We start from the raw sequence: 19612 nt of genomic DNA on the forward strand, positions 1-19612 counted from the left end.
CGTGACTGAGAATTTCTGGTGTGTGTGTGTGTGTGTGTGTGTGTGTGTGTCTGACTAGGAATATGTACAAGCATGTATGTGTGTGCAAAATTGTCTCTGATGTGCGTGAAAGAGCCTACATATGTCTAGGGAGTGTGTAGTGTAATCGACTCTTGTGTGTGCCAGCATGTTTGTGCAATTCTCACGTGTTTGTATGGCATAATTGTCTGGTGTGCTAGTACCAACCTGTGTGTGCCCCGGGAGCGTGTGTGTGTGCGTGCTCGCGGTTAGCAACCCTCGCACTCCTCGCGTCCCGCGCTCAGCCTGGGGGCGGGGAGCGGGGTGGGCGGCGAGGGCACTGCGGTTCTGCTGCCCGCCCTCGGCGCTGCGGCGAGGGCTCGTCACGGTCCCTCCCCGCCCTCGCTGCGGTCCCCGCCTCCCGGTCCTTTGTAGCCTGCCGCTGCGCTCTCAGACAGCCGCCCGGAGGCCCCGCCCCTGCCCCGCCCCGCCTCGCGTCCCGCCCCGCCCCGCCCCTCCCCTCCTCGGGCCGCAGTCTCGCCTGGGCAGACTCGGCCCTCACGGAGCGCTGAGCTCGGCACACAGCGGTGGCTAGGGCCGCGGGTGGGCGGGAGCGCGGGCGGGCTGCCGGCCTTGGACCGGTATGGCGGATCGGCGGCGCGCGTGGAACACGGAGGACGACCTGCCCGTGTACCTGGCGCGGCCGGGCAGCGCGGCGCAGACCCCGCGCCAGAAGTACGGCGGCATGTTCGCCGCGGTGGAGGGCGCCTACGAGAATAAGACCATCGACTTCGACGCGTACAGCGTGGGCCGCCGAGGCTCCGCGCGCACACCGCGCAGTGCTGGCCGGCTCGACGCGGTCGGCCTGCCGGGGCCCGGAGGCAGCGAGGACACGGCCAGCGACGTGAGCGATCCCTCGGGCTCGGCAGTCAGTTCGCCGGGCGAGCGCAACGAGCGACCAACTGCGCTGCGCATCCGCTGCCCCGCGCCCCGCGACCTGCCACTCGGCCGGGACAATGGCCAGGTACCCTCGGGGCGCGCGTGGGCCGGACGGAGGGGACGGGACCCTCGGGTCGCTGGGCGTGGGGCCGCCCGAGGGCAGTGCCCGGGCAGGAGTGCTGGGGCCACTGCGGCCAGGCTTGGGAGAGCTACGGAACGCCCCTCCCCCACCCCATCATTCAGGAGGTTCGGAGAGGTTGTGCGACTCGGTCAGTGTTGGCCAGCATAGTCCGTGAGACTCCAAAGGGTCTTTCGAGATCCAGCACCCCCGCTCCTCCACTGCAGAAAGGGAGAGCGAGGTTCTGAGAAGGGAAGTAAGTTGGCTAAAGCCGCCACATGGTCCCTTAAAGCGCAGAGGGACCTCTGGGGTTAATTTCATCCAAGGATCCTCATTTTCTGCTTTACGAAAAGACAGGGAGCTCTGTTCCGCATTCATCCCTTCATGTATTCACTCACTCATGAGGAATTATAGAGCACCTACTATGTACCAGGCGCTGGGAGAGGTTCAGTGAAATGCCTGTGGTCACATGGCTTAAAGCTTAAGCCATTCCTGAGTGCTCCCTCTGTATTTTCCGGGGCAAGGATTTGGTTAAAGATTTAGATCGTGGGGCAGACAGAACTGGAAACCGCTAGCCGCAATCACCATATTCAGAGGATGCTCCTGAGTCCCACAGCACAACGCTTCTGTGCTCACTTCACAGAGCAAGTTGGAGGCAGAGAGGGGGTTTGAACCGGGGTCAGTAGCTTCCTAGACTTGGAGGCCCCCCCCCCACGAAAGTGGGGAAACATCAGGGAGAGGGAACGCCAGGCCGTGGGCCCTATGGCTCATCTCCCTTTAGCTGGGGTCGCCAGAGCATTGGGGGAAGATGGGTAGACGACCCAGCTTTGGGATATATGGGTGAGGTGCTTGGAAAACGGAAGTTGGAGCACCCGAGGGCCGACGAGCTGTAGCCTTACCCCAGAACTCCATGTCTGAGCACTGCTCAGGTCCCAGGCCCCTGATAGGTGCTGGGTTCCCTGTTTAGCACTCCGGCCCCACCCTAGGCCAGGGTGGGTAACAAATTCATTGTGAAAATTAAATCAGTTAATGCCGCTAGGTAGTGAGCATACAATAAGTGTTTGTTGTTTATTTGAGTTTGATCCTTATCATCATTTTTATTAACCCTTCTCCCCTTAAATGCTCTGAGAGGCATGCAGTGAGCCCGGAGGAGGCAGAGCTTGATCTAGACAGAAATCTGGGAGGGCTTCCTGGAGGAGTGGGGGTGGGGGCCGGGCTGGCCTGTGGCTGCTACGACCCAATAGTGGGTCTCCTCCTGCCCCCACCCCCACGCCCCGGGTCTTCAGTCTCGGTAGCTCGGGAACTCTCCGTGGTCCTGAATCCTGAGCCTCGCGAGATGAAAGTCTACAGTGAGGGTGTGTGTGTCTGTGGGGGTGTGTGTGCAAGGAATGGAGATATCGAGAGGGTCCCGTCTCCTTGTCCCTATCCCTTCTATATCTTGCCCTGCCCACCTCCTTCCCTAGTGTCCGACCTCGCTTGGGATCCAGGCTTCACAGCCCGAGCGGGAGGCTTCGGGGCCGCGGACCAAGAAGCCGGGGCCAATACCGGAGAATCCTAGTTTCCAGTCAAGGCTCTGCGTCCTCTTGAGCCTCAGCTTCTTCATCTGTGAAATGGGGGTGGCATCTCCCAGCCTCTCTCAAGGCGTGGTGGAGTATCAGGGAGGCGAGAGAGCTTTGTGCACGGCCGGGAGCTGTGCAAGAGCGTCCCTGACGGACCTGCAGTCAATGTCACCAAAGCCAGCATCGCCCCTGGGCTCTGTCTGGGACGGCTCCGCAGCCGCGCCTCGGCCCTTGGGGACGCTGATCCCTTCACCTCTCCCACTCCTCTTTCTTCTCCCCCTCTAGCCTTCTCCCCTTTCTCCATGGCTTCTCGGGTACTGGACAAAAGGCAGCGCCTCCGGCGCGCCCAAGGGCTCCAGGAGCACGCGAGGTTCGGAACTGTGGAGCCTAGGTGCTCGCGGTCTCCCTTGTGGGGGAGAGTTTTACTTTCTGCTGACCGAGCAGCCACGGGGTTCGGGTTCGGGGGCCGGCGGGCCTCGCTGCTCCTGAGCTTTGCAGAGGGTGCCGGGGTCCTTCCCCCGCGCCCGTAAAGCTCTTTCCCGGGGAGGGAGGAGGGGTTTCTGCGGCGCAGGCGCAGCGTTTGCCGAGGCCCGAGGCTGTGCAACTGCGGCGCTTTGTACCCGGGAAGTCCACTTGGGAGCGGTGGTCTGTTTGGCCAATAGCAGACGAGTGCCCCTCCCCCTATACGCAGGAGGTCTCCTCTCCAATCCTGGAGCTTCCCTGCCCAAACTGAAGCCTGGGAGGGGCCCTGGTTCGTGGAACCTAGCCCTTAGCAACGCTGAGGAAGGGGATGTAGTGTCAGAGAGAGGGAGACCTGCAATTTCCGGTCAGCAACAAGAATTTAGGACCCAACTCAGGGCCAAGAGTGAGCTCTAGACAAGTTGTGCAGGAACCTGGCTTCCAGATACTGCTCTGCTGCAGCTCACATGCTTTGTATCTAAGATTTCATTCTATCTCTGTAAGCCTCAATTTCGCCCCTGGAAATGGGAAACTTATGGCCTAGTGTTCCTGGAATACTAAGCCGTTTCTATTTTGTGAACATAAAACCCTATCTCCACTTTAAGGCCCAGGCGTCTCTGGCCTTCTGTCCTGGACTGGAGGACTGGCCTCCAGGTGGCAGTGGAGGTAAAGGCTTCAGGCCCTAACCTGAGTGGCGGGAGCTTCACCAGGCCTGGCACCCCGCCCTCTGTGTGGCAGCTGGAAGTAAAGAAGGTGGGGTCTTTTTACCGAGCCTGTGGGTTTGGGTTTTATAGGCAGAAAGTAGAAGGTTGGCATTTTAATCTGCCTGGATTTGGGAGGCACCTGTCTAGCCCTATGGGGGCTTACTAGGGCTCCCCCGCTTTCCCCCTCTTCCCTCTTTCCTCTTCTGTCAAGAAGTTAATCAAGCTAGCCCAAGCCTGCCCACCTCTCCCCAAAGCAACACCTGGATTATGGGCACTGGGGCTGGTGTCCACTCTCCACTGGGAACCAGGACATCCTTTACCCCCTCCTGACCGCTAGCCTGTCCTAGGGGCTCTGGGCTCCTTAGTGCCAATGGTCTGGCTCTACAATCAGCAATCACTGTCTGGTAGACAAGGCTCTGGGGATAAGCCGGTGGCCCCAATGGCAGGGGGCCCTGTGATGAGAGAGGGGCTGCAGGCAGTAGAGCAGGTCAGTCACTAATTAGGCCTTTGTCTCTGGGGTCCCTGCTGCAGGGGGGGAGGGAGGCTGGTTCAATGATGGGGGTGGGAGGAGTGGCAGGGAAAGGTTTCATGGAGAAGCCCTAGGAGGTGAGTCTGGGAGAATAGATAGACTTCTGTCTGAGGTAAGATATTCAGAGAGAGGACACAGTTTGAATAAAGGCTTGGACTTGGGGCTGGAGATGTGCTCGGTCTATTCAGGGAGTGGCGCAGCGGAGGGACTAACGCAGGCTGTGGAACGAGAGGCCTGGGCTGGATCCTGGAGGGCCTCGAGCGCACCAGCAGCCGGGGCGGGTTCTGGGCACCCGGCCCACACTCCCTCCCCCACGCAGGTGTTCGGGGAGGCCTGCAGATGCACTGCTGCACACCTGTGGCGCTGCCCACGGCCTCTGCCTGCGCACCCGAAGTTCATCTCTGGCTTTTAAAGGAGCCCTGAAAACCAGACCTACCCAATCCGAGAGCGAGGCCGGGGCCCAGCAGAGGGCGTGTGCGCGGGGTGGGGGTCGGCGGGGCTGGGCGGTCGGGGAGGGGCGGGGGCGGGGGGCGGAGTGGGGGAGATCTGAAGGGAAGCGCTTCCTGGTTCGAGCCGAGAGGGGCGAATCGGGCTCGGCTGCGCGCCGCCGGGAGGAGCTGTCTGTCTGCAGCCCCCTCCTCCCGCCCTCGCCTCTCCCTCCTCCTCCCGCCCTCCTCGCGGAGCCGGGCGGTGCTGGCAGCCGGAGCGGCAGCGGCGGCGGGCGGGCCGAGCAGCCGGGGCAGCCGGGCGCGTGGGCAGCCGCGGGCGCCGAGCCTCCGTCCCTCTCTTCACTGATCCCGGGCCTTTGTCACCGCGCCCGCGGGGAGCGGGACCGAGAGACAGCCAGACAGGGCGAAAGCCAGCCCCACAGGTCCACCGGCCGGGCGGAGGGCGCCAGAGGGGGGCCATGTCTTACCAGGGCAAGAAGAGCATTCCGCATATCACGGTAAGCTGGGCCCCCGCCCTGGCCCCGCCGCTCTTGGCGAGGTGGTGGTGGTCGCCGCCGGGGTCGGGATCCGCAGGGGGACCTAACGGGCGGCCCCCGAGGGGCTTTCCTGCGTCGCGGCGGGTGGGGCGGGGCCGGTCTCGGCCTTGCAGCCTCCTCCCCCCAGCCTCTGGGGACAATGCGGGGGAGGGCAGCCCGGCGTGGCGGGGCGGGGCGGGAGCCTCGGGTCCCTCTCCCCGCGGGCTTGCAGCGGATGGCTTGGACCCGGAGGATGCGGAGCTGAACAAAAGAGGGAGGGGCTCGGTGTCCGAACCCCCTCCCTCCGGCCCTGGAGCTGAGCCTCCAGCGGGCGCCCTTTGCACAGTCTAGCTGTTGCACCTCGCGGCAGGGTTTCTTCCCCGCCAGAGTAAGGAAAATGATCGACCACCGCCCCTCCCCCACTCCCCCCCGCCACTCCCCGCCCAAACCGATGAAGTGGAAGTCTGGACCTAGAGACAGCGCCATGATGGAGGAGCCCCTCCCATTCCTCACTGCAGCTAAAAATAACCTGATGGGGCGGCCCGGGCGGCTGTGTCCCGGGAAGGGTTAACACTGGGGGGTGGGAATGGTGGCGGTGGCTGAGCAGTTCTCGGTGTCTCTGGGTGTGGCCGGAAACAAAGGATCCCTGGTCTTTCTGCTTTGTCTCAGGGTGGGGAGCTGAGGACACAGCGGGTCCAGAGACCTGGCCTCCGCCTCATTCCCTGCCTGGCACCAGAGTTGAACCAAACCATTCCTGAGGGATGTGGACCACAGGTGCTGGTGAAACCCATGGGCCTTGGGTGGCTGATATCTGAGCAGCCAGGTGCTGGAAGGCATGATGGAATCCTCCAGGGCAATGCTTGAGGTTTGAGGGCAGGAGACCTAGCATCCTCCTTTATCCAGAATCCAGGCTCAAGGATGGTCCCAGAACACCTTGGCGAGGGCAGCCGTGGGTAGGGGTGATGAAGCTGACATTTCCCACTTGCCTGCCCAGTGTATTGTGGATCTTGTTTTCTTGAATCTTCTCAATAAATCTTTTGAAGGAGGCATTGTCCACATAAAGTTCTCAGAGGCTGGAGCACTGGTTGGGGAGGCAATTGAGAGGAAGGTTGGGAAAGAACTGGGACCCCTTGCCTCCCCAGAACAGCCCTGCATTCTGCCCAATTCTGGATTGAGGCTCTCTTAGAAAACTCTTCCGCCCAGCTTCAGGTCTTGTCAGCAGACCTTTGCTGAGTTACAGTCCAGAGACGTGCCCCCTGATGGTGGGGACCACCTCTTGCCCATCCCTAATCCTTGCCCTCTGAGACACAGCGGTATAAGGGACCACTCCCTTAACACTGTAGTCGGCTAAGAATCAATGGAAGGGATGTGGTTGCCCTGGGCTAGGCAGTGTGGGAGGAACGAACTGGATATTTGCATGAGCTGGTCCGGGCTTTCCTCCTCTCCAACCCTGACCCCAGGGGAACTGAGGCAGGAGATGGAGGTAGAGGGGATGCAGTGACTGATGAGTCAGGAACCCAGGGTACCTTTGTGACTATTGCCCATAGCAGGTTTGTGCCCCATTCAGGATCCCGGTTTCCAAGAAGCACGTTTAGCCAGATGGTCTTTGAGGCAGGTGTATGGGAACAGTGCCTCCGGAGTTGTGTAGTTCTGCCTGCACAGCCGCAGCAGTCACCCTGCCTGCAGGCTGTGGCCCTCTGGAGTGGAGATAAACTGCCCAGGCTTTTGCAGCAGACGTGTCTGGGTGTGCATCTCTGCGCTGCCTCCTTTCTGAGCCTCCGTGCTCTTATATCCAAAGTGGGCTTAGCACTGGCCATTTCACAGGACCCTTGAGCATCTGAGAGGACACTGGCAAAGTGCTTAGTGTTTCGTAGGCACACAGTAAGGGCTTCAGAACTGCTGGCTGATCCTGCTGCTTTAGTCCTTTGTGCGAAGCAGGTAGTCAACGCATGTGTAAAAGAGAATCACGTGGGGGCTTCCCTGGTGGCGCAGTGGTTGAGAGTCCATCTGCCGATGCAGGGGACACGGGTTTGTGCCCCGGTCCGGGAGGATCCCACATGCCGCGGAGCGGCTGGGCCCGTGAGCCATGGCCGCTGAGCCTGTGTGTCCGGAGCCTGTGCTCCGCAATGGGAGAGGCCACAACAGTGAGAGGCCCGTGTACAGCAAAAAAAAAAAAAAAAAAAAAAAAAAGAGAATCACATGGAGTGGATCCCACAGCTTCAATAGCATGGGGAGGAGAGATGCTGAAAATGCCCCTTATTTCCTGGGAAAGCTGTCCTTGATGAAACATTTGTGTTTAATTTGGCCCACATAGTCCACTCCAGCTAGAAAAATGTGTGGTTTAAAGGAGAAGCCAGAGAGGATGGACTTGGATGGAGCTCCTTTGTAGGACCCACAGCTTCCTGAGGACCTTTTGCTGATAATGTACGTGGTCTGACAGGAACCAGAATGCCATTAAATGAATGGATAGGCATTGTGGCTTTCCACATGCTGCACCCTTAACCTGTTCAATCAATAGAACTCATTTGGTAAGTTAATAAGCACCTGGTCTGTGCCTGCCACTGTCTGGGTGCTAAGGAAAGTGGGCATGAGATGGGCATGCCCTTTGCCTTCACAGAGTTTAGCAAAGACTGACATTTCAGCCTGAAATAGCCACAAAATGTTGGTGGGGATGTGTTATAAGGGGAAGTACAGGAGGCTGAGGAGACCACAGCAGGGACACCCAGCCTAGTCCTGGTGGGTGAGGAGGGAGGGGTTCTGTGGCAAAAGAGTGTGGCCCGTTGGAGAAACTGAAGGAAAGTCAGCATTGCAGGAGCCTGACCTCTGTGACCAAGTGTGGCTTCTCTGTGCAGTTAGAGCAAATCCTGGAGACGGTTAAGATGTTTTTGGCAGCCACGGTATGTGTGGCCTGTGGAGGGACCCAGTGGGGCTTAAGAAAGGACCAAGATACAGCTGTCAGCTGCATCTCCAGGTCCCCACCTGCTTGATGTTGGGTCACTCCTCCTGTGAGCCTCAGTTTGCTCATCTGAACAAAGGGGGTAAGGTCTCAGATTCAGCAGTGAAATTAGAGATAGGAGAGAGAGTATGTGAGCAGAGGAGGAAAAGAGACACTCCAGACAGGGCACAGTGTGGACAGAGGCAGGGGCACGGCTGAATCACAAAAATGCTCTACTCATGTTGACTATGGTGTCTTTTCCTCTTTTCTCTGCCTCAGCCTTTTTCTGAGATGCTAGAATAGCCTGCTAGAGAAGAGGGAAGAAGCCAAAACACTTGGCTTCAGCCCCCAAGGATTGTTTAAAACATTAATAAAGCTCTCTTTCATGTATGGCTTTTTTTCCAAAAACTAATGGCATAGCCGGGATTAATTTAGTTAAAATGGTTTTTCGGTGCCCACTGCGGTGGTTAAGTGAGTAGGGGCATCCTGGGCGTGGCTCTGAGCAAACAAAGGCACAGGGCTGTGGCCCTGCAGAAGCAGCTGCCCCAACAGAGCCACTGAAGGGGCAGGCAGGAGTGTCCGCCACCATGGTTGTGAAGTATTGTTATTACAGAGAAGACATCATGAGTTTGCAGACCATTACAGCATTCAAAAGGATTTCCGTGATCTTTCATTGGGTTTTCAGAACAGTCCTGTGAGGAAGGCAGCCTGTTTCCCAAAGAGTAAACAGGATTATAGAGACTTGGAAGCTTCTTCAATGGCTTGTGGAGGAATGAAGAGGTCCTGTTCAAGCAGGGAGGGTAGGTGGGCTGGTCTGCCTGGTAAGAGAGTCACTGTCTGATTGAAATCTGTGTGTTTGCGTGTGTGTGTGTGTGTGTGTGTGTGTGTTAGATCAAACAGTAAAACAGTAAAGATGAGCAGAGAAGAAAGAGATTATTAAATAAAAATTACATCGGACTGAATTAGTTATTCTAATGGACAAATATGCAAAAAACTTGGTTCTTCCTGAGGATAGCATTCAGCCTACCTTATAAGTATCTAGTTTATCTCATTGCCTTTTTTTTTTTTTTTTTTCCCGGTACGCTGGCTTCTCACCGCTGTGGCCTCTCCCATTGCGGAGCACAGGCTCCAGACGTGCAGGCCCAGCGGCCATGGCTCACGGGCTTAGCCGCTCCGCGGCATGTAGGATCTTCCCGGACCGGGGCACGAACCCGTGTCCCCTGCATCGGCAGGCGGACTCTCAACCACTGCGCCACCAGGGAAGCCCTCATTGCCTTTTTATGCAAAGGATTTGAGATGCCTAGAGTGATTTATCCTGCATATAGTGAAATCAGAGGGAAGTAGAATAGCAAGACTGAGGCTCAAGGAAAAGCAGAGACCAAACCTGCCAGTGATTTGGGCCACTGGGGGTGTGCTTCTGGACATACGGTCCTGATTCAGAGCTTCTGTCATCCAGGGCAGAGAAGCAGACATTCTCAGTTAGGTCAAGTTCATGATCAGACAGGAAGAAGTGGGCCATTTTCTTTGGGGAAGAATTATTTTAAATTACATTCTTAAAAAGTGTTTGTGAGCATACAAGTGATACTGAGTTGTGACATCTTCCATAACATAACGATGCCAACTGAGCCCTGATTGCCTGTGTCTTGTAATGAACTTGGCCAAGACTGAATACCCAGAAACACATGATATGACATATGTGAATGTACCAGGCACATAGTAAGCGGCTAACAGATAGACGATAGTTCCCTTCCCCGAACTCAGGCTCTCTTTGAGGAGATGAAAATTCAGAATGGCAGGTAATCAACGACTGTTAACTGCATATCTTAACCGTTTTGTTCCTTGATCTGTGCAAGGTGTCATGAGCAGTTAAAAAATACGTATTTCATGATCCTGACCTTTCCATCTAAGTGAAAAATTGCACATACATGGAACGACTTAAAAATGACCAAAGGGTAAGTGTGGAATAGAGCACAGGTGTTAGAGAAGTTCAGGGAAGGGAGGGCTCAGCATTGGCAGAAGCAAGAAGAGGTGCCCTCTTGGGGCTTAGGGGATGGCATGAGCTAGGTGTTGAGGGATTTGATTGGTGGAGACAAAGGAAGAACATGCAAGGCAGGTGGAACAGCAGGGTCGAGACCTGGGCTGGAGTGAATGTTGTCAGAAGAGAATAAGAGTTTTACATAGCTAAATCCGAGGGTGAGGATCTTGAAATAAATTTGAATGGCTGGGGGACTGGGGAATTCTACAAGGCTTTGGAAGTCAGGCAGAATGCACCCAAAGTGATGGAAATAGCCCATGGGTTCTAAGTCTGGCTTAAATGCAAATGGGGTGTTTGATCTTGGACAAGTCAGTTCTCTAGGTCTCAGATTCCTTTTCTTTACAGAGTTAGATTAGATAATTCAGCTCCTAGTTATAGGATATTCTGACTTGATTCTGTGGGTAATAGGAAGCCTCTGGAAGTTCTTGAACTGGGAGGATGGTATAATGAAGGCAACATGGAAGAATGTGGATTCTGAAGCCAGACTATTGGGATTTGAATCCTAGCTGCTCCACTTACTTGCTGTGTAATTTTGGCGAATCACTTATTTTCTCTATGCAGCAATTTTCTAATTTGTAAAGTGGTCATAATAGTAATACTCCATGGGGGTTTTTTTCCCTTGAGAATTAAATGACTTAATATATGTGAGATATTTAGAATAGTACCTGCACATAGTATATGCTCAATGGGTTAGCGGTTATTAGTTATTATTCTTACTGCAAGATGGTGTATTAGTTAGCTTTGTTCCATAGCAAACAATCCAAAGTCTCAGTGGTTTTCAGCAACATACATTTATTTCTTGCTCATGTTACATGAGGACCTGGATTGGCTGTGGCTTTGCCCCTGGCTGTTGCGAGCAATGGGTCTGCCCCTTGGATCTCCTCACCTTGAGACACAGGCTGAAGGAGCAGAGGCTTGAAGCACAAATGCCTTTAAGAAGTCCTGCTCAGCTATGGTACATTTCATATCTGCTCATAACCATTGGCCAAAGCAAGTTGCATGATCAAGGCCTAAACTGATGGCAAAGAGCCCAGTGTTAGTCTTTCTGGAGCAGATATATGAGGATTAAATGTGAACATCGTGGCCCATCGGAGATGCTAATAAACACCTGTTGGAGCTGATAACGAGGTGGTCAGGAAGTTTAAGGGGTGAGTTTGAAAGAAAAGGCCTGCATCGTTTCCTAGGCTGAATTAGAGTTAGGAATGATCACCAAAGTGAGGCGTCTCACTGGGCAATTAGAAACACAGAACGACATGGGGGTGAGAGGCAAGGCCCAGAGATAGAGATTAAGGACCCATGTACAAGAGGCGCTGGTGGAAGATAGGAAAATGCAAGATATTCCAGCAACCAATGGTTCTCAGCCCATGTGCTGTGAGCACAGTGGTGTACTGAAAAAATCCTGTGTAGATGTGCTGCTAAATTTTGATCAGCATTTAAAGTTTATGTTTACTACAACCAAGTCTAAAAATTGTTCTAATAACATCTATCAGGTAGATCCCTGAGCACTCACGAATGGAACAGTATGGAATAGTGTCTAATTTTTTTGTGAGGAAAAGGAAGCTCTTGTAATGGAAAGGGGACATCAGAAGACTTTGCCCCTTGAGCATATAAGAGGATAGGGTCAGGGCAGTGGACAGCGCAGCGCCATGGTGCTGAAGAGTAAGCAAGTTCAATTAAGGAGACACGAAAGGCCCTCTGAGATGGACACAGTCACACTGTAGTTGGGATGACATGGTAGTGATTGCGCTGACTCATTTGGTGGTGTTTTATGTCTTTAATCCCTTCAAGACTGCTGCAAATTTTTATACCATTGGTAACTATGTCCTGAACACAGAAAGGTTGAGATTCATTGCCGTAGAGAGATGCAAAGACCAAATCCTAACTTTGCTCTTAGTGAGAAAAGACAACTCTGAATGGGTGGCTTAGGAAATGGAATGGGATCTAGGATACTTCACAGAGAGGCTGGTCTAGAAAACAAGAGTAAGCAGGTAATAGGAGGGAAGTGATGGCTGTGGATGTATGAAGTTTCAGCTTCCTGCTCCTTCCTTGGGCCTGTGCCCCAGGTGCACTCCCACTTGGGTAACTTTGGTTTGTCCACTTGACTGTGCACACTTGGAGGATCGGGACAACATCTACTTTTCCTCAGCATCTCCTCAGGAGCACTCTCATGCATTGGTGACTCATAGCAGGGACTCCATATTCTGTGAGTGGATGAATAAAAACTAGATTGCAGGGCTTCCCTGGTGGCGCAGTGGTTGGGAGTCCGCCTGCCGATGCGGGGGACGCGGGTTTGTGCCCCGGTCCGGGAGGATCCCACATGCCGCGGAGCGGCTGGGCCCGTGAGCCGTGGCCGCTGGGCCTGCGTGTCCGGAGCCTGTGCTCCGCGACGGGAGAGGCTACAACAGTGAGAGGCCCGCGTACCGCAAAACAAACAAACAAAAACCACTAGATTGCAAGCTTTGCATCTTTGCTGAGTGAGGTCTTAAGACACTCTTGCATTTGACCTTAACAAATGTCCTATCCATGGATTTAGCATTTAGGTAGTTACCATCCAGAAGGAGATGAGGGTGGCGTGAAGGGTTTCTGGAGGTAAAAAATAAAGACTTCCCAAGTGGTACTTTGGCAGTGGGGAGAAGGCAGGCCTGGCATATTAATGGGCTTCACTGCATTTCACACTGAAAGCAAGCTTTTACAAGAGGAATCTTCCATATATATATATTGAATCGTTAAAGTACACATTTCCCCAGGGTCTTGACCGAATAACTGCTTGGTGTTAGAACTTGGGGTCAATTCCATGGGAAAACTCCACGGTTCTGATGCAGAATTGCATAAAGCAAAGAGGTGGCTGTTCGAGATTTTGTACCTGTCCCCAAATTATGCTGCCATGTACTTTATATCAGACCATATTCACAGCCCCTTAGGGTTTAAATTTGAAGCAAATATTTGACTTATACAACCTCAAAGTTGAAAGGAACCTTTTAAATTATGTAAATTTTTCTGTGTTTGTGCATTTGAGGCGGCAGAGAGGAGTGTCCATTGCTTCTTCCCCATCCCCAGTCTCCCCTCTAGTGTAGGAATTGCAAGTACCTCTCCTTGCCCACCTCCAGTGGCAGGGAGATCTCACCACTTCACACAGCAGCCTGCTTTACTCTTGGACAGCTGTGTCGTTGGAAAGTCTTCTGTATGCAGAGGGAGAGTCTACCTTTTGCCCTCAGAATTTTTCACAGGTTTCTTCCTCTTCCACACTGATATTCCTAGAGGCTCTGGACAATATTTCTCAGTTACTTAGGACCTTCTCTTTTCCAAAATAGCCCCAGTTCTTTACTGCAGTTTCCGAGTACAGTGTTTGGATTTTTCTCTCCTTTTTTCTCTTTTTTCCCTTTCTTTCCTGCTTTTTTTCTTTTTGCTGTCCTTTATTTCTGAGCATGTAGAACAAAATGGATCCAAAATAAAACTTTAATTATTGGGCACCTTTTAAACTGGTTTAAATACTTTCTGAGTCCATAGACTCCTTTGAGAACCTGATAAAAGCAATGGAAGCTTTTCCCAGCTTCCTCAAATGCACAGCCACAGAACATTCAGCAGAGAGCACTGGGCTTCACAGGCTGGTATTCGTTGTGTCGTGAGCTTTTACTTATCTTAAGTAATCCTGTGAGTTGGGTACTTTGATTAGCTCCACTAATAGAAAAAAAACCAAAAAACAACGGAAACACAGAGATTAAGTTATTGCCGCAGGTCACCCAGCTAAGAAGCTGTGTGGGAACAAGCTGTAGTCTCTGGTGTGAAGGATCTCATAGTCTCATGCGGGAAATGGACATATAAAAATGAGCCAATAGACGAAGTTCTGTGCAGTTGGGAAACAATGCTAATAAGGGTGCAAGCCTTACACTTTAGGAGCTCCAGGAGGTAAGCACATGTTCCTGGAAGCAGGACACTGCCCCTGACAAGGTGAGTTGCAAGAAATCCAGGTAGCAGCTGCCACAGACAAAGGCACAGGGTGTGAAAGTGCAGCTCAGAGAGCCAGAATATGGTGTGAGTATACGAATATAGCACAAGGCCAGGAGAGGGCAGGGGTCAGGCCAGAAAGAGCCTGGGAGGGCATGCTTTGTCCTACATGTGAGGACAAGCTGGTGAAGGGTTTAAGGAGAGGCACGACATAGTTGCATTTGTGACCAGAAAGGTCACTGGCTGTCGTGTGGAGGGGACAAGGCAGGCAGCAGGGAGACAGGTGGGGAGGGCTGACCTGGAGCAGGTGCTGTGGGAGGTGGAAATCAGCAGGGGGGTATGAGAACAATGGAGCAGATGCAGCAAGGTCTACAAAAGAGTTGGGTTTGGGGTGTGAGAGGTTAGAGAGAAGCTGAAGATGGAACTGGGCATTTGAATGAGATTTATCTCCCCACAATGGGAAGACTTTAAAAATCAGGCACTGAGCTCTGTCCACGCATTAATTCATTTTACTTTCAAAACCACGCTCTGCATTATAGATGGAACACTGAAGCACAGAGAGGTCAACGTGCCTAAGGCACAAGGGTAGTAAGTGTGGGACCCGATTAGAGCTCAGGTGTTCTGGTCTCTACTGCCATGTCCTTAACCAGCAGACAGCGCTGCCTCTTTGTTAAATGAGTGTTGAATGAGATAATAGTTGTAGAAGCATCTGGCTTACAGGAGGCGTTGTCAGTGTTTATCAGGTGAACAGGGCTCTGCCTTGAATGTCTTAATACTGGAGAGCCCTTTCCAACTTCCAGAGCCCTTTAATCTGCCTTACTCCCTTTTGGCCAGAGTCGCAACCATCCTGTCAGAAGGACCGGTGAGGTGCATGGCATTGGGAATGGGCTTGAGATGTATGGTCTATTCCTGCTTATTCCCGTTTTTCAAAGGAAGGAACTGAGGCTCAGACATCTTAACTAGGTAGAGTGAGGAGAACACCGGGATAACTACCACGGGGTGCTGGGCCGTCACTTTGTAGGTACCAGGTGACTAGGTTCATATCTGACTCCACCATCTCCTGGCTGTGTGACCTTGGGCAGAATCACTTCCCTTCTCTGAGTTTCCTTATTTGTAGCAATAATACCCACTTCTTAAGGTGACTTCAGAATTAAACATGAAATCCCACGTAATGCAGAAGTGATACTTAGTGTGTACTCAGGAATGTGGTTTTCTTGAAGGCAAAGGATTCCTGTTCAGGTTGCTTTATATAAGGTAAAAGGCAGAGATGAAAAAATGCAGAAGTGGGTCTACACGTATATACAGATTTAGCCAGCATCATCCTTCTATAGGGAGCCTGAAGACCTTGCCCACTCCTGGGGTCATGACAGAGGTGTGTTATGTTAACGCCAGATACTCCATCAGGGAATATTTCCTGAATGTCTGTCAGGTACAATGGAGCTTGAAATCTCGCTGTTAACATTGCAGTTGTCATGGAAATGGGCCTCAGCTCACAGAAAAGGCCTGCAATCCATGGAGACCTCCTGTATTTCTTTGGGTTTTTTTGGGTTTTTTTTTTTTTGCTGTACGCGGGCCTCTCACCGTTGTGGCCTCTCCCGCTGCGGAGCACAGGTTCCGGACGCACAGGCTCAGCGGCCATGGCTCACGGGTGCAGCCGCTCCGCAGCATGTGGGATCCTCCCGGACCGGGGCACGAACCCGTGTCCCCTGCATCGGCAGGCGGACTCCCAACCACTGCACCACCAGGGAAGCCCGACCTCCTGTATTTCTGATTCATGAAGGAGGAAAATGCCACTGTGTCCTTGACCCATGCGGGTGGGAACAAACGTGTGCTCGTTATATTCAATCTCAGGCCTGTTGCCGCTTCCAGGGTTGCTTTCCTGAAAAGTGTGGCAAAGCACCACCGGCTGACAGGCCGTCCCCTGAGGCAGAATCAAAGGCAAATGGACTGGGTTTCTGTGAATAAATAATAAGAGTGCGCAGCTGCACTGCAGGCAGCACTTGCCACCGCAAGGAGTCTGGTTGCGCGATCTGTGAGCGGAGCCAGGGAGGAAGGGGGCTCTGGTCATGAAAGGAAGGAACAGAGTCCTGGGTTTATGAAGTATTTGAGCTGGAAAATCTCTCAGACAGCGATCACGGTGGCTGTGACTCCCAGCACAGAATTTGGAAGGTGTACCAATTCGCTTTGGTGCAATAATGCCACGTAACAAACAACCTTGTAATTCCGTGGCTTACAGTAACAAGTAGTTGTCTGTTGTTCGCAGGTCTGCGGGTGGCAGGGACTTAGGAGGGCTGAGCTACATTTATCTTCAGGCTTCTTTTTGGGTCAGGCATGCTCCTCATAGCTCCTCATTCTGGGGCTCAGACTGAAGGAGACACCATTCCTTGGGTCTTGTGGTTTTCATGGTGGAGGATGGACTCTCAAGAAATGGAGCTGGAAGCCACCTGCCTCTTAAAAGCTCGTGCTCAGACTGGTGCAGTCACATCCACTCTCATTCTGTTGGTCAAAGCAACTCGAGTAGGCACACCCGCAGTCAGTGCGGCTGGGAGAGCCCTGCACCCACACTGGAGCATGGCAAGTGTGGGAAGGCAGGAAGGATTGTGAAAGAAATAACACAATCTACCACCGAGGGTGTCCATCAAGAATATCCTACATGTTTGTTAATAATAAATTCCTGGCCCATAAACTAGACCTGGCAAAGGAAAATTTTGACAAAAACACCTGGATTGGAGTTTTTAGCAGACAATCCCAGTGGATTTTCAGGATTAATCTAGGCTCTGGTGCCATGTTGTGAGTTGTACTTGCATGAGTGAGGGGTGTGCCTATCTGTCCTATTGAATGTTTGAGTTGCAGCGTGAGCCTTAGTGTCAGTGACTTGTAGCGTCTGAAGGACTAATAACTTTCAGAACTCACCTTGACATCTCCTTGCCTTACGAGAAAGCCGTTTCACCTGCACTCAATGCATGGGCAAGCACATTTCTACCAAATGCGGCTTCCCTTATCTTTTTGAGACTCGTTTTCACACTTGCCCTTTGGAGAGGAAGATATTCTTCATCTTTCCAGGAGTAACTTTTCATTTAATTTCTCTGAGCCCCTTCCCACGGATAAATCAGGCAGCCTCATGAGAATCTGTGTGCGCCTGCAGCCCCGGGATGGAGCTGCCCTTTTCGTGTGAAGGCCAGACCTCTGAGATCCGTTTTTGGCACTCATTCATTCACTGACCCCAGATTCCGATGTGTGTATTAGTGAAGAATTGTAGGAGAGGGGACATGGGAGTGTCACATGCCCTCCCCGCAACTTCCTGGGTGGGATAATTAAAGTATTGATAGGGTGGCACTCAGAGTGAAATGTATTTGAAACCAACTACATACATTGTGAAACATAATCTATGATTGTTTTTGTTCCGTGGCAATGTAAAGATTACAGATATGCCTGTGAGCCGAGAAAGAAAAGCAGTGAGGAACTCCAAGCCTGGGTGAGGTAGGAGGGAGAGGGACAGGGTCCCAGGGTTTGGAGAAACCTCGCTGTCCCAGTGCCCAGTGGTGTTTCAGGACCACGGACAGCACGACATCCCCCTTTGCTTTCCTCATTTACAGCGTGGAACCTGGAAACTGCAGAACAATTCTGTGTATATACTATTTATTTTGCTGGACTGTTCTCCTTCTCCTCCGTTTTTCGGCTTCATGAACTTATCATATTTCAGAACCCAGATCAAACATCTTCTCCTTGATGATAAAGTCACTGCCTTTCTCTGTCTCTGTAATAACAGCTTTTGTTCTCTACAGTTTTTCAGAGCCAAGGTTGCTAAACTAGTGATTTGGGGGTAAGTTGTTGGTTTGATGAGAGTAGCACCTCTTTTTTCTCCTGAGGCTCCGCAGACCGTAATGAGTTTTCTACTCCTCTGACTTTGGATTGGAAACGACCGACTTTATTCCCACCATGCAGGAAAGGAGGGAGAACAGAATGCAGGGAGGCGTCATGCTTCGCTCAGGGACAGACAGTGATGCAAAAGATGCACTGTGATCCAGACCTCCCCTCCTGGTTGAGGCCGACTGTTGTTTATTTTGCTGTTGTGTGGGTAAGAATGTCTGAAGCTTTAAAGGTTCATTTTTGTAAGCGGCACTCAACATAGCAGTTAATGTTTGTGACGAGAGCAAAGGCATCCCGCCAATACCAGCTCTTTCCTCCCGGTTGGGCTGGAGTGGAGATTAATGGTAGGTTTGGAGAAGAAGGCCTTCCCTTCTCTGGGATACTCCTCTGACTCCCAGGATATTTGGCAGTAGAGAAGTGATGAGGTTTAGGTGGGCCCCTTGTGAGAAGGCCTTCCAGCCTCATCTGTATTAGACAGGCTTTGCATTAAGCAGGCTTCTGTTCCCAAGCCACAGGGTTAGGCTTTCAGGGAATTCTAAAAGCAGAGAAGAGAGGTTTCTGATCTGTCAGTCTACTCTTTCCTCCTTTTTCCTTTATTTCTCCCCTCCCCCTTTCCTCCCTTTCGTTCTTCCCTCTTTCCTTCATATTCCCTTCCCTTTTATCACTCCTTTATCTCACTTTCCTCTTCTGTCCTCACTCCCTCTGTCATTTCAAGCACTCTCTTTTTCTCCCTCCCTCTCTCCTTGCCTCCTGGCTATCACCCGCTCTCCTCCCGCTCAGCGAACACTTGCTAAACACTGTGTAAGGTTTATGCCTGGTCCCTGGGGGTTTGGAGATGACTCACACAGGGCTGTCCTGGCCGTGGAGGGGTGTCCAGCCCAGCAGGAGATGGGCACTTGAACAGTGACCATGGTGTGATGAGTATTGTTGGGGAGGTGTGTGCAAGGGGCCACGGGGACATAGGGAGGCACCTCAGGTCAAGAACTACCAGAAAGATCTACCTTGTGGAGAGTTTGGTATTTTGCTTTCCCACCTAACATTTTATTGTCTAGTGCTGTTATTTATCCTTAAATATTCCTGGAGAATATTTTAGTAGCTGTATGTCACCCCATTAGTGGTGTGGTTGCAAAATTGTCCGTAATTCTGGTTCACCTCTTTGTGTATAATTCTTTGACTCTGTTTGGGATATTTTCCTGAAGACAAATTCTCAGCATTAGATTTCTAGGTCAAAAGTCGTGAACAAGGGCTTCCCTGGTGGCACAGTGGTTGAGAGTCCGCCTGCCGATGCAGGGGACACGGGTTCGTGCCCCGGTCCAGGAAGATCCCACATGCCGCAGAGCGGCTGGGCCCGTGAGCCATGGCCGCTGAGCCTGTGCGTCCGGAGCCTGCGCTCCGCAGCGGGAGAGGCCGCGACAGTGAGAGGCCCGCGTACCGCAAACAAAACAAAACAAAAAAAAAGTCGTGAACAATTTTAAGACTCTTCATACATTTTGTAAACGTGGCTGACGCCTACTCTTATTGAGAAATCGCCGCTTGGAGGAAGATGTAAAGGTTATCA

The 19612-nt window shown here is 52.5% G+C and overlaps 1 protein-coding gene across 2 annotated transcripts in view; it reads left to right on the forward strand.

Annotated features, from left to right (window-relative positions):
* Positions 1 to 640: 640 nt before the first annotated feature.
* The window catches only part of CRMP1 (collapsin response mediator protein 1), a gene marked incomplete at both ends in the record, with an annotated part of 67543 nt that continues 48571 nt past the window's right edge, over positions 641 to 19612 (forward strand). The window contains one exon of one of the 2 annotated variants that reach the window (XM_082838647.1): positions 641 to 1021. In XM_082838647.1, coding sequence (XP_082694773.1) covers positions 641 to 1021 — 381 coding nt within the window. Of the gene's footprint in view, positions 1022 to 5212; positions 5252 to 19612 lie in introns of those variants that run through there. The other variant, XM_082838648.1, reaches the window with a different exon arrangement.

This window comes from Leucopleurus acutus (genome assembly GCF_964270905.1).
Source record: "Leucopleurus acutus genome assembly, chromosome: 4".
NCBI lineage: Eukaryota > Metazoa > Chordata > Mammalia > Artiodactyla > Delphinidae > Leucopleurus > Leucopleurus acutus.